The sequence below is a fragment of the Salmo trutta genome, chromosome 6 (genome assembly GCF_901001165.1).
Source record: "Salmo trutta chromosome 6, fSalTru1.1, whole genome shotgun sequence".
Lineage (NCBI taxonomy): Eukaryota > Metazoa > Chordata > Actinopteri > Salmoniformes > Salmonidae > Salmo > Salmo trutta.
In genome coordinates this window covers 14,232,083-14,247,177 of record NC_042962.1, presented here as the reverse complement: position 1 = coordinate 14,247,177, position 15,095 = coordinate 14,232,083, and the positions used below count along the sequence as shown (strand labels likewise).

General features: G+C 44.5%; 1 protein-coding gene across 1 annotated transcript in view; it reads left to right on the top strand.

The window, feature by feature from the left end:
- The first annotated feature begins 5,197 nt into the window (after positions 1–5,197).
- The window catches only part of LOC115195269 (uncharacterized), a 93,289-nt gene continuing 83,391 nt past the window's right edge, over positions 5,198–15,095 (top strand). The window contains exons 1-3 of the mRNA XM_029755041.1: positions 5,198–5,494; positions 11,886–11,991; positions 12,676–12,887. Coding sequence (XP_029610901.1) covers positions 5,437–5,494; positions 11,886–11,991; positions 12,676–12,887 — 376 coding nt within the window. The 5' untranslated portion in view covers positions 5,198–5,436. The remainder of the gene's footprint in view (positions 5,495–11,885; positions 11,992–12,675; positions 12,888–15,095) is intronic.

Genomic DNA, 15,095 nt, shown 5'->3' with positions numbered 1-15,095 from the left:
TCATTCTCTGGATTTATGGTGGGAACTCCTTAAAAACACACAGCCACTCCACTGAATAGCAGGCTACTGGTTGCTTTGCAATGCTTGCAGTTAGGCACTGATTCCTTCCAAACAACTCATTTTTGAATTTGCGATTTTCAACTTGTTGTGTAATCTTTATGTCCGATGGCCGATGAGCACCGATACATTTTATAATTTCTCTTCATTATTTAAAAAGGATTTGCCAGTAGATTGTCGATTCACGATGACTGCTAACTAAGACTTTTAAAGTAAGATGTTGACAAGATTATTGGAATCTGTGTGGGTAGCTGGACAGGTAGGATGACTTACAATTATCATGACACAAGGCGAGACCCAGATGCAGACACAGGAGGCAGATGGTTGGAGTCTTACAATATTTATTAATCCAATAGGGACAGGCAAAAGGGTCAAAACCAGTTCAGAGTCCAAAAGGTACTGAAGGGCAGGCAGAATCAAGGTCAGGCCAGGCAGGATGATCAGGCAGGCGGGAAAGAAGTCCAGAGTCAGGCAGTGGTCAAAACTGGGAAGATTATCAAGAAGAGAATAGCAAAAGGAGTACGGGGAAAAACACGCTGGTTGACTTGACTAACATACAAGATGAACTGGCACAGAGAGACAGGAAACACAGGGATAAATACACTGGGGAAAATAAGTGACACCTGGAGGGGGTGGAGACAATCACAAGGACAGGTGAAACAGATCAGGGCGTGACAACAATAGTGAAGGTGAACAGGTGGTCATGGGTCAGGTGACAGAGGAATGGAGGAGACTGAGGCAGGAATTCCTTTAACCACAAGGTGGTATATTTACTGGATAGTTTGTCTGTGCTGCATAACAAAGGAAACAGAATAACATGTATCCAATAAAATTCCTAATCACAAAAGTCAAATCATAACAATCATTCTAATTATTAACATAATGAGATAATTAGGTTTAATAGGAATTCAATATGAAGCATGATTTATTCATTTAGGGTCATAACCATCATAATCATGAGAATGACAAGGCAAATAAATCGATCAGTTATTCAATCTATAATATCAATCAGTTTGATATCAGGATTTATCAATTCAGCAAATAATTACGTTTCATATTTCATCCTTCCAGGTTTGTCTTTATATGTACAAGTCATTTCCTTACATTTTAACTATACATCAATGACGCAATTGTCCTGTGATGATCTGCAGGGCCGTGATCATTGTACATTGACATAACACAATAGGTTTGAAGCGAGCGCTCCCGATCGCAACAGATTTGGTGGATTTGCGTTGATACGTGGACCCACAGAATGTCTAGACTAGAGGGAGTTGGGGCAGAGAAAGCAGCGGGGTTGGGCGGTGGCGATTTCCTCCTTTATAATTTTCCCCTGACCCTACCACCCCTCCCCTAACTGGAGTAAACTAATGGACAACACTTAGGCTTTTACTTCCAGCTTATACATACTATATACATTTTACGGACATAATGTATTTTACAATAGTTATCTTTTGTTTGTTTTCAATCCCATCCTTCAGCTACCCTCAACCACTCCTTTGTCAAAGTTTGTTTAATCGTTTAGTCATGATGGTACAACTCAATGCTGCCCTTCTGTCGAAGAGACCAGCTCCCCACAGTGGTCGTTGTTTGACGTTACACCTTAATCATCTCTTCCATTTCAACGATTTTTATTCCACATTTTAAGATGTTCATGTCAAAAACAATCTAGTTCATTAATTTGTATTTAGATTATTGAAGGAGTTAAATCTATATGAAACAGAACGCTTCTATGGTATGTTCCATTTGTGTGTCATCTTTGTGCCTGTACGTTTTGTTTTCTTGCCTTGTGTTATGTCGTCTTACCTATTTTTGCTTGTTTGTTTTTGTATAGTATATGTCTTTGTATATGTAGGAAATAGTAAAAATAAAGAAAAACCCTTAAATGAGTAGGTGTTCTAAAACTTTTGATCGGTAGTGTATACTATACATAGTACATGTCTTTATATAGTAAATGTCTTTGTATAGTATACACTACCGGTCCAAAGTTTTAGAACACCTACTCATTTAAGGGTTTTTCTTTATTTTTACTATTTTCTACATTGTAGAATAATAGTGAAGACATCAAAGCTATGAAATAACACATATGGAATCATGTAGTAACCAAAAAAGTGTTAAACAAATCAAAATATATTTGAGATTCTTCAAATAGCCACCCTTTGCCTTGATGGCAGCTTTGCACACTCTCGGCATAGCCACCCTTTGCAAATGAAAAATGCAAATGAAAAATGGATCAGCGATGGCTAGAAGGTCGGTGACGTCAACCGCCGAACACCGCCCGAACAAGGAGAGGGGCCGACTTCAGCGGAAGTCGTGACAGTAGTTGTATAGTACATGTCTCTGTATAGTACATGTCTCTGTATAGTACATGTCTCTGTATAGTGCATGTCTCTGTATAGTACATGTCTCTGTATAGTACATGTTTCTGGATAGTACATGTCTCTGTATAGTACATGTCTCTGTATAGTACATGTCTCTGTATAGTACATGTTTCTGTATAGTACATGTCTCTGTATAGTACATGTCTCTGTATTGTACATGTCTCTGTATAGTACATGTCTCTGTATAGGCCATGTCTCTGTATAGTACATGTCTCTGTATTGTACATGTCTCTGTATAGTACATGTCTCTGTATAGTACATGTCTCTGTATTGTACATGTCTCTGTATAGTACATGTCTCTGTATAGTACATGTCTCTGTATAGGCCATGTCTCTGTATAGTACATGTCTCTGTATTGTACATGTCTCTGTATAGTACATGTCTCTGTATAGTACATGTCTCTGTATAGTACATGTCTTTGTATAGTACATGTCTTTGTATAGGCCATGTCTGTATAGTACATGTCTCTGTATAGTACATGTCTCTGTATAGTACATGTCTTTGTATAGTACATGTCTTTGTATAGGCCATGTCTCTGTATAGTACATGTCTCTGTATAGTACATGTCTTTGTATAGTACATGTCTTTGTATAGGCCATGTCTCTGTATAGTACATGTCTTTGTATAGGCCATGTCTCTGTATAGTACATGTCTCTGTATAGTACATGTCTCTGTATAGTACATGTCTTTGTATAGTACATGTCTTTGTATAGGCCATGTCTCTGTATAGTACATGTCTCTGTATTGTACATGTCTCTGTATAGTATGTCTTTGTATGGTATACTTACACAATGATTTTACTGTAGTACACGTGTCAAACTCATTCCATGGAGGGTCGTTTGTCAGCGGGTTTTCGCTCCTCCCTTGTACTTGATTGATGAATTAAGGTGAGTAATTAGTAAGGAACTCCCCAGATCTGACTGAAAGGAAAAACAAAAACCTGCAGACACTCTGCCCTCTGTGGAAGGAGTCTGACACCCCTGATGTACCACGTTGTGAAGCTCAAACCATCATATGTCATTCAATGAGTCTCTCTCTAGGTGGCGCTATTGTCTATATATTGTCTATACACATGGGCCAGTTTTTCAAAAGTTATTTATCTGGATTTTGCCTATCGGGCTGGATTAAATAGAACGGGAGTCCCCCATTCAACCAATGATTTGTCCGTTACAATCATTATATTTCCGTCCATTTAATCCAATCGGCGAAATCAAGAGAGAGAACTTGTGGGTCCTGAAAGTTAGACATTATAGATATCCTATTTATTAAGGTCAAATGGAGGGTGAATGTACTGTACTTCACTAATACTTGTATTGTAATGGCTGCAGTCACTGCATTCCTTGGTTTACAGTAGTGGAAGCTGCTGAGGGAATGACGGCTCATAATAATGGCTGGAACGGAGTCAATGGAATGGCATCAAACGCCTGGAAACCATGGAAACCATGTGTTTCATGTATTTGATACCATTCCACTGATTCCGCTCCAGTCATTACCAAGATCACGTCCTCCCCAATTAAAGTGACACCAACCTCCTGTGGTCTACAGGTCATCGTTACAATGCAGTTTGCATACCACACAGTGTCAGAGTTATACTAATATGCAGTACTGATATGACTCATAGCTTAGAGCACTCACCACCCCAGTGTCATGCTGTTTCCATCAATAAGTGAATGAAATGTACGTGCCTGACTCTGGCTAAGGGAGTTCTAATGGGCATACACCCAGTGGTGTAATGTACTTTAGCAAAAATACTTTCAAGTACTACTTAAGTCAGTTTTGGGGGTTTCTGTACTTTACTATTAATATTTTTGACAACTTTTAATTTTACTTCACTACATTCCTAAAGAAAATAATGTACTTCTTACTTCATACATTTTCCCTGACACCCAAAAGTACATTTTGAATGCTTAGCAGGACAGGAAAATGGTGCAATTCACACACTTATCAAGAGAACATCCCTGGTCATCCTTATTGTCTCTGATCTGGTGGACTCACTAAAAACACATGTTTCGTTTGTAAATGAGTGTTGGAGTGTGCCCCTGGCTATCCATAAATAAAACATTTAAAAATGGTGCCATCTGGTTTGCTTAATATGAGGAATTTGAAATGATTTATACTTTTGATACTTAAGTATAATATAGCATTTACATATACTTTTGATACTTCAGTACATTTAAAACCAAATGTTTTTAGACTTTTACTCAAGTAGTATTTTACTGGGTGACTTTCACTATTACTTCAGTAATTTTCTGTTAAGGTATCTTTACTTTTACTCAAGTAAAACATTTGGGTACTTTCTCCACCACTGCATACACCCACCAATGGCATAGGGAAGGAACACAGGTGGTGGAGATAGGAGGCTCTGGTGATGTTTGTCCATAAAAGTTATTACTGGTCCGATCAAAGCTGGTAATTGTCTCAAGCAAGTCTCACTGTTTGCATTATACCCCATTGTCTACTTGCCACATTTCCAGCAGCCACTGAAGGCACTGAGATTTACGCACGTAATTGCTTGGGTATGCTTTTGCTTACTCAATGTTTTGGGGTAAATCGTGTGATGGTCTGGTGTTTGTGGGTCAAACAGGGTCTCCGTATAAGTACGTTGTCTTCATTGTTTTAATTAGTCCAGAGTGACTGTGAGAATGGGTACGGGCGTGTGACTCTGCTTTCACGCGCCATGGGTGTGTCGATGGACGTCACTGGAAGGCCAGTTATCCGGTCGCTATGGGAACTGTATAAAACCGGTCCCCAAGAGCCCAATGGGAAAACGTTTTACTGGAGTTGATCTGTGGTGTCCTGTAGCGTGTTCTGCCACGGCTCTGCTCTCCTCTCCTCAGGAAACCTGTCCTACTCGTCAGAATCAATGCGAAGCAGCAGCGCGGAGTGGGCTGGTGGTGTGCTGTCTGAAGCTTTCGATTCTCTGGAGAACAAGGACTAAACTCTCTGTTACGCTTTTCTTCTTACATACCTCTTCTTCGGTGCGACGGGGAAGACGGTCAACATGATTGGCTATATCTTCGTGGTTCTATGTGGATTGGCTGGCAGTGCGCTCGCAAAGGGTGAGTAGAGAGTTCACTGATTGATGCAACTAGCCCCTTCGTGGATGCCCGTAGAGCGCACCCTCACCATTCTGTCGCTTATGGACAAATCACATAAAGTATTCCTTAATTATATGATTGAATGTGTTTTTAAAAAGTACAATTATGAATAGTTATTCGTCAATTTGTTCAGGACACATTAGGCATCATGCGTAATTATTGTCTGAATGCTTGACGCACGAGGATGTTGATGCGCGTACATTGCCAACTTGCCATCTTTTAGTAGTAGTCCTGTTGTGCAAGACCATGTGAAATGGATTCCCACATAATCAGGAGGAACGTGCGTGCTGCCACGGTAAAAAGATAGTATTGGCGTCAGAGGAACATTCTTCGAACGCTTGGCACTTGGCAGACAGATTAGCCAACATCCCGCGCTTTGAACATAAGGGGCCACAGGACCCGGCTCTTTGACGCTTTCCCGTCTACTGTCTCGTTTATCGGCCCATTGAGAAATCAGTGTGGTCGTGTGGCAGGGGTGGTTGATGAAGTGCGGTTCTTTTACAGCTAAGTGTTGTTTATTAGATAAGCCCAGTCCTGTGGGATAGTTGTTTGGATAACGGGGACCTCTGTGGCCAGGCTTGGCATCCGCTTCTCTGTGCGCGCTTTGGCCCCGGTTGAATCGGCACACACAGGGCGTTACTTCCTGACGCTGATGAGTTTGTGAAAGGGAAGTTCTAATATAAATGAGTGCGGGGTCATGACCAGCACAAGGAAACTTTCTAGAGCGCAGGAAATGGCGCTAATCAGCGTTTATGACTTAAACAGACGCAGGAGTGAGGAAACTGGGGTGAACTGGCTCCTGTGTGCATAAAGTATGAGGGTAGCGCGGGACGTATGGTTATTGTTCCACTACTTTTTACTAAATGGAACGAGTTTTTTTGTCATGTCAAATCTGATATAATGTCACAATTGTCCTCTACATACAGTCTTTTATTTGCAAAATTAGTTGTATTAGTTTTAATGCAAGCTTTTTTAATGGGTTAGATAATAAAACTGGAGTAATTAATTACTTAATTCATTTAATTAATTGTTAAACATTGTCAGCAAAATCAATTCACTTTTTATTCATTTGGTCCTTTACTATCATTGCACTTTTGATGTAGACCAATGAAACAAGTTGAGGAACAATCCTTGCTTTTTTCATATTCAATAGCCCTACATTTATTACACAGAAAAATATGACCCTGTATTGGTTTAGGCAAAACATACACAAAACTGCAATTCAATCAAAAATATTTCACATTTATACCAGTGGAGCGAACACCAGTGGCATTTGCCATACTGTTTCTATGTCTTACTACTGTGTTATGATGTGCGTGTCTGATAAGGATCTGAAAAGAATGCATTGTACCATGGAAACAGGATATAGAAGGCCTAACATTATTATGTCCCTCCAATGAAATGCCAATGTCGCCATGATTTGTAAAACATTTTGGGTGTTTTACATGATTAGAATAGCATGCACAACACTTGAGGGAAAACTTCAGGGGAAATTATTACAAAATTCTCCTTTTGTAACCTTAGGCTACATCCAGCTCTGTAACTTACTCCTGTCCTGCAGGCACATTCTGGGGTTCTAAACAGACATGTCCTTGAACTCCAACTGATCCTCCACTTGTATGAAATGGCACTAGGGTTTGTTGAATGAAAGCTCCAGCTGTATTGAGTAACATGGGAAGGGGGGTTCTGGCCACTTTACAGCCTGTTGAAATGCCCCTTGGGCCCGTGCTGAGAGAGACTTGACTTCCCTTCCTCCTTTAAACTATTTACACCGACATATAGACTCTGCTGCAGGACTCTCCCTGTGTGTGCGTGCGTGTGTGTGCGTGCGTATGTGTGTGCGTGTGTGTGTGTGTGCGTGCGTGTGTGTTCGTGCGTGCGTGTGTGTGTGCGTCTGTGCGTGTGTGTGTGCGTCTGTGTGTGCGTCTGTGTGTGACTCAGAGTGGAAACAGAGGAAACTACCAGAGTAAGAAAAACTAGAGCTGCTGAAGGGGACATCCACTGGTAACCATGACAATGAATATTAGTAATGGGTGGGGGGGGGGGGGGGGGGGGGGGGGGGGTCACAGATGGGATAAAATGATAGGTCAGTATTCAGTCTCAGTATAGTGATGTGTATGACCAGGAAGATAGTACAGAGAGGATACCATACTAGCACACAGAAGTGAAGTTTCATTTTGGTAAAGTGAGAATGCTTGACATGCTGGTTATGACGTGGAGGACCTAAAGAAAGGCTTTACCAAAAGCAGGAGGACCTAGGAAGTCACACCCAGTCTGCTGTACTATGTCGAGTTCTGATTACAAACCACGCTAGATCAGTGTGAACTACATTTGTGTTTGTTCCAATAGGATGCAGTGTGAACAGTGGAGGCTCCTCAGAGGAGGAAGGAAAGGAACATCCTCCTCAGTAACTTATCATTTTTTAGATAAAACTATACTAAATACAATCACGTCACCAAATAATTGATTAAAACACACTATTTTGCAAAGAAGGTCTATAGTAGACTCAACAGCACTCTGTAGGGTAGCACAATGGTGTAACCAGAAGACAGCTAGCTTCCGTCCTCCTCTGGGTACATTGACTTCAATACAAAACTTAGGAGGCTCATGGTTCTCACCCCCTTCCATAGACTTACACAGTAATTATGACAACTTCTGGAGGACGTCCTCCAACCTATCAGAGCTCTTGCAGCATGAACTGACATGTTGTCCACCCAATCAAAGGATCAGATAATTAATACTGAAAGCATAAGCTACAGCTAGCTAGCACTGTAGTGCATAAAATGTGGTGAGTAGCTGACTCAAAGAGAGAGAAAGAAAATAGCTGAACAGTTTTGAACAAATAAATGTCTTCCTAAATGAAGGAGAAGCAATACTTACTTAGCTGGCAAATGCAGCTAGCTAGTTTATCCTACTGATACACCCTGCTCAAACAGGGGGATATTATGTTAGTTAGCTGGCTATGACTATCCAACACAACACTGGAACTCTTCCAAGTCAAGGTAAGCTTTGGTTTTACAAATTTATTGCCACCGGGCCCTACGATGTAACTGCTTACTGACTGTACACTGTAATGTTACTGCATGATTAGCAGGTTTACTAACACATTAGTTCTATTAGCTATGCTGACTATGATGTTACTTTAGCTAATATGGTGACAATGATGTGTGTAGAGGTTTTTCGCCTGGTCACATACAGCTGATGTGTTGTGCATTGAAGTCCACAAGCGAAGGGAAGAGGTGAAAGGAGGAGAGCTCATAACGTAGATGTGAGAAGGACTACAACGTGGCTGCTATGAAACTGTGAACTGTGTTTACGCGTGATCAAGTTGTGTATTCATTTTGCCGATTCTGGTGAAAAACTTTTCTTAAACAGATCCAAACGGGGATAAACCTACCTGCATTTCTACAATAGAAACTCTTGTTTGTAACTGTTGGACTAATGATTACACCCTAGATCAGCTAGATGCAGGCAAGAGTGTGCAAGGCATTATTGAATGTCACTGTCTGTCCACGTGCACCTACGTTGTAAACTTTCATTAGTAGGCTAGGTTGTATCAACCTCATGATGGGTAAAGGGAACATTAGAGTATCATGTAGTAGCCTAAATCTATCGATGTTACATTGAGCTGGGTGAATGGAATATGAAAGACAATGATCCAATATGCTGTAATAGAAATAAGGCCATGTTCATAACATTTTTTTTGTCCTCCCTCATCTGAAATGGCACTGACTGCCACAGAGTGTGGACTAGATTTGTGTTTGGTCCAATAGGATGCAATGTGAACTAGGTTTGTGTTTGGTCCAATAGGATGCGGTGTGAACTAGGTTTGTGTTTGGTCCAATAGGATGCGGTGTGAACTAGATTTGTGTTTGGTCCAATAGGATGCGGTGTGAACTAGATTTGTGTTTGGTCCAATAGGATGCGGTGTGAACTAGATTTGTGTTTGGTCCAATAGGATGCAATGTGAACTAGGTTTGTGTTTGGTCCAATAGGATGCAATGTGAACTAGGTTTGTGTTTGGTCCAATAGGATGCGGTGTGAACTAGATTTGTGTTTGGTCCAATAGGATGCGGTGTGAACTAGATTTGTGTTTGGTCCAATAGGATGCGGTGTGAACTAGATTTGTGTTTGGTCCAACAGGATGCGGTGGGAACTAGATTTGTGTTTGGTCCAATAGGATGCGGTGTGAACTAGGTTTGTGTTTGGTCCAATAGGATGCGGTGTGAACTAGATTTGTGTTTGGTCCAATAGGATGCGGTGTGAACTAGGTTTGTGTTTGGTTCAATAGGATGCGGTGTGAACTAGATTTGTGTTTGGTCCAATAGGATGCGGTGTGAACTAGGTTTGTGTTTGTTCCAATAGGATGCGGTGTGAACTAGGTTTGTGTTTGGTCCAATAGGATGCAGTGTGAACTAGGTTTGTGTTTGTTCTAATAGGATGCAGTATGAACTAGTTTTTTGGGCTGACTCAAGGACGTGTCTGTGTGAATGAAGTTTCCCTTTGGGCTGAGAGGAAGGAAGGGTGGATGGATGGACAGCACCCTTAATCTCTCATTAATTAACCTCAGCTACCATGAAGTGGAGTGTTGATTTTATTTGATAAACAACAGTGACACTGCTTAGTGCTCACGCATTTCCACTGTGGTCCTCAAGTGGTCTTACTGGCATGGGAACGAGGAGGTGACGAGGATCAGTGGTATTGCTGCATGGGAGTGTCTGTGATGACACTGTCAGTTGATCTGTCAACACCCGGTGTTGTGGTCAATTACTGCATTGTTCTACAGTGTTTATTGGATCAGGTTTTTGGCGTCAGCATAGCTCTGGTCCAGGGCTTTAGTTCACATTCATTCCCTAACGCCCTGGACCAGAGCTGTGGGCAGCAATGTAACAGTGATCAGTGGTATTGGTCAATGGTGCTATTGGTGGTGGTTTTGTTGTTCCCATTATGTTGTATTCAGTTGGGTGCTGTCATCAGCACTGCGGTGGTCAGTCGTGTTGGAATGCAGCACACTCCTCTTATAAGAATCTCATCCTCAGTTGTTTTTTCAAAGAGTTTTGACCGTTGTGCACAGCTGATTCAGATATCAGTCATTGTCATCTCCTACAAAAACATCAGTTACTGGTTGTTGAGCAACATATGGGCAGTGGTGTATTAAGTAAAAATACTTTTAAGTACTACTTAAGTATTTTGGGGGGGTATCTGTACTTTACTTTACTATTTATATTTTTGACTACTTTTACTTTTAACTCACTACATTCCTAAGGAAAATAATCTACTTTTTACTCCATATATTTTACCTGACACCCAAAAGTACTCGGTACATTTTGAATGCTTAGCAGGACAGGAAAATGGTCCAATTCACACACTTATCAAAACAACATCCTGGTCATCCCTACTGCCTCTGATCTGGCAGACTCACTAAACACACATGCTTCATTTGTAAATTATGTCTGCGTGTTGTAGTGTGCCCCTGGCTATCCGTAAATAAAAACATTTGTAAAAAATTCTGCCAGATTTGCTTATTATAAGGAAGTGATTTATACTTTTACTTTTGATACTTAAGTATATTTTTGTAATTACATTTACTTTTGATAGTTAAGTATATTTAAAATCAAATACTTTTATACTGTTACTCAAGTAGTATTTTTCTGGTTGACTTTCACTTTTACTTGAGTCATTTTCTATTAAGGAATCTTTTACTTTTGTATGACAATTGAGTACTTTTTCCACCACTGCGTCTGGGGACCAGCCTTGTGAGAGAGAGCTAGGCTTCAGCCTAAGTTCTTTCTTCTGTTCTCTCTCCCTGTATGGGGGCCAGCCTGGCCTGCAGCCTATAAGACATCTCTGTTCTCTCTCCCTGTATGGGGGCCAGCCTGGCCTGCAGCCTATAAGACATCTCTGTTCTCTCTCCCTGTATGGGGGCCAGCCTGGCCTGCAGCCTATAAGACATCTCTGTTCTCTCTCCCTGTATGGGGGCCAGCCTGGCCTGCAGCCTATAAGACATCTCTGTTCTCTCTCCCTGTATGGGGGCCAGCCTGGCCTGCAGCCTATAAGACATCTCTGTTCTCTCTCCCTGTATGGGGGTCAGCCTGGCCTGCAGCCTATAAGACATCTCTGTTCTCTCTCCCTGTATGGGGGCCAGCCTGGCCTGCAGCCTATAAGAAATCTCTGTTCTCTCTCCCTGTATGGGGGTCAGCCTGGCCTGCAGCCTATAAGACATCTCTGTTCTCTCTCCCTGTATGGGGGTCAGCCTGGCCTGCAGCCTATAAGACATCTCTGTTCTCTCTCCCTGTATGGGGGCCAGCCTGGCCTGCAGCCTATAAGACATCTCTGTTCTCTCTCCCTGCAGGTAAGGTGGAGAGTGTGCCTAAGGGGAAGTTCAGTGTTCCTGTTCTGGATGTGAAGAGTCGACAGCTGGTCCTGGAGGCCAACCAGACTCTGACAATCCACTGCAGGTGAGTTTCTGGAGTCAAAGGTTACAGGTCAGATGTGATGGGGAGGGGGTAGCACAGGAGGCTGCTGAGGACGGCTCAGCAGGAGGACGGCTCATAATAATGTTAGTAACGGAGGGAATGGAGTGGCATCAAACATATTGTTTCCATGTATTTGATACCATTCCACAGATTCTGCTCCAGTTATTACCACGAGCCCGTCCTCCCCACTTAAGGTGCCACTGATTCTGTCCAGATGAGTTTTTATATCAGGGGCTTCAATCTCATTTTGCCCCATGGGCTGCATTCTGTCTTCACCGAGGTCCGTAGAACCGCACTCAAAATGGGTTATAGTTCTTTGTGAAAGATTGTGCTCCCTGACTGTCTAGCATTGGTTGAGATGACTGTTAGTGAGCTGGACTGAGTGTAAATGAAGCTCCTTTATCATTTCTACACAGCTTCAATGTAGTTTTAGTCATTTCAATGTTGATTGAGATAAAACAATTAGATTTAAATTTTAATTTAAATTTTATTTACTTAAATCACCTCGCAGGCCGGTTTAAATGGGCTCACGGGCCAGATCAAGCCCACGGGCTGTATCTTTGACACCCCTGTTTTATATGGACCATTTAATGGTCAGCTTTTCAGAAGTTGAGGTGCGATGAGAGAGATGGAATGTTTTATGCCATTTTACTTTTGACCAATCAGGGGTCGGTGGGAGCTGTCGTGGGCGTTCCCTAGAGGTGTGGCCAGAGATCTGGAGAGAATGCGATTGGAAGATTCTCGCTGTGGTAGGCAGAGCCAGCATTACTGCAGCCAACTGACGCTTAGCTCGGCCCAGGCCCAGCACACAGGATCGTTCCGGTGTCGGTACAGCCATCGGACGCTCAGGCAGAGAGCTGTCTATGTCTATGTCACAGGTAACTTTAACAACTACCAACTCACTCCGGGAGTCGCTCATTCAAGTGTTTTTTACTCCCCCCTCTCTCTCTAATGGAGTGGTCAGTCAGTCTCCGACCTCCCTCCCCCTCTCTCTCTAATGGAGTGGTCAGACAGTCTCCGACCTCCCTCCCCCTCTCTCTAATGGAGTGGTCAGTCAGTCTCCCCCCTCCCCCTCTCTCTAATGGAGTGGTCAGTCAGTCTCCCACCTCCCTCCCCCCCTCTCTAATGGAGTGGTCACTCAGTCTCCCCCCCTCCCCCTCTCTCTAATGGAGTGGTCAGTCAGTCTCCCCCCTCCCCCTCTCTCTAATGGAGTGGTCAGTCAGTCTCCCCCCTCCCCCTCTCTCTAATGGAGTGGTCAGTCAGTCTCCCCCCCTCCCCCTCTCTCTAATGGAGTGGTCAGTCAGTCTCCCCCCTCCCCCTCTCTCTAATGGAGTGGTCAGTCAGTCTCCCACCTCCCCCCCTCTCTCTATAATGGAGTGGTCAGTCAGTCTCCCCCCTCCCTCCCCCCTCTCTCTCTAATGGAGTGGTCAGTCAGTCTCCCACCTCCCCCCCTCTCTAATGGAGTGGTCAGTCAGTCTCCCCCCCTCCCCCTCTCTCTAATGGAGTGGTCAGTCAGTCTCCCCCCCTCCCCCTCTCTCTAATGGAGTGGTCAGTCAGTCTCCCTCCTCCTCTCTCTCTAATGGAGTGGTCAGTCAGTCTCCCACCTCCCTCCCCCCTCTCTCTCTAATGGAGTGGTCAGTCAGTCTCCCCCCCCTCCCTCTCTCTCTAATGGAGTGGTCAGTCAGTCTCCCCCCTCCCTCCCCCTCTCTCTCTAATGGAGTGGTCAGTCAGTCTCCCACCTCCCTCCCCCCTCTCTCTCTAATGGAGTGGTCAGTCAGTCTCCCCCTCCCCCTCTCTCTCTAATGGAGTGGTCAGTCAGTCTCCCTCCCTCCCTCCCTCCTCTCTCTAATGGAGTGGTCAGTCAGTCTCCCCCCCTCTCTCTAATGGAGTGGTCAGTCAGTCTCCCACCTCCCTCCCCCCTCTCTCTCTAATGGAGTGGTCAGTCAGTCTCCCCCTCCCTCTCTCTCTAATGGAGTGGTCAGTCAGTCTCCCCCCTCCCTCCCCCTCTCTCTCTAATGGAGTGGTCAGTCAGTCTCCCACCTCCCTCCCCCTCTCTCTCTAATGGAGTGGTCAGTCAGTCTCCCTCCCTCCCCCTCTCTCTCTAATAGAGTGGTCAGTCAGTCTCCCTCCCTCCCTCCTCTCTCTCTAATGGAGTGGTCAGTCAGTCTCCCCCCCTCCCCCTCTCTCTAATGGAGTGGTCAGTCAGTCTCCCCCCTCCCCCTCTCTCTAATGGAGTGGTCAGTCAGTCTCCCACCTCCCCCCCTCTCTCTCTAATGGAGTGGTCAGTCAGTCTCCCCCCCTCCCTCCCCCCTCTCTCTCTAATGGAGTGGTCAGTCAGTCTCCCACCTCCCCCCTCTCTAATGGAGTGGTCAGTCAGTCTCCCCCCCTCCCCCACTCTCTAATGGGGTGGTCAGTCAGTCTCCCCCCTCCCCCTCTCTCTAATGGAGTGGTCAGTCAGTCTCACTCCTCCTCTCTCTCTAATGGAGTGGTCAGTCAGTCTCCCACCTCCCTCCCCCCTCTCTCTCTAATGGAGTGGTCAGTCAGTCTCCCCCCCCCCCCCCTCTCTCTCTAATGGAGTGGTCAGTCAGTCTCCCCCCCTCCCTCCCCCCTCTCTCTCTAATGGAGTGGTCAGTCAGTCTCCCACCTCCCCCCTCTCTAATGGAGTGGTCAGTCAGTCTCCCCCCCCTCCCCCTCTCTCTAATGGGGTGGTCAGTCAGTCTCCCCCCTCCCCCTCTCTCTAATGGAGTGGTCAGTCAGTCTCACTCCTCCTCTCTCTCTAATGGAGTGGTCAGTCAGTCTCCCACCTCCCTCCCCCCTCTCTCTCTAATGGAGTGGTCAGTCAGTCTCCCCCCCCCTCCCTCTCTCTCTAATGGAGTGGTCAGTCAGTCTCCCCCCTCCCTCCCCCTCTCTCTCTAATGGAGTGGTCAGTCAGTCTCCCACCTCCCTCCCCCCTCTCTCTCTAATGGAGTGGTCAGTCAGTCTCCCCGACCCTCTCTCTCTAATGGAGTGGTCAGTCAGTCTCCCCCCTCCCTCCCCCTCTCTCTCTAATGGAGTGGTCAGTCAGTCTCCCACCTCCCTCCCCCTCT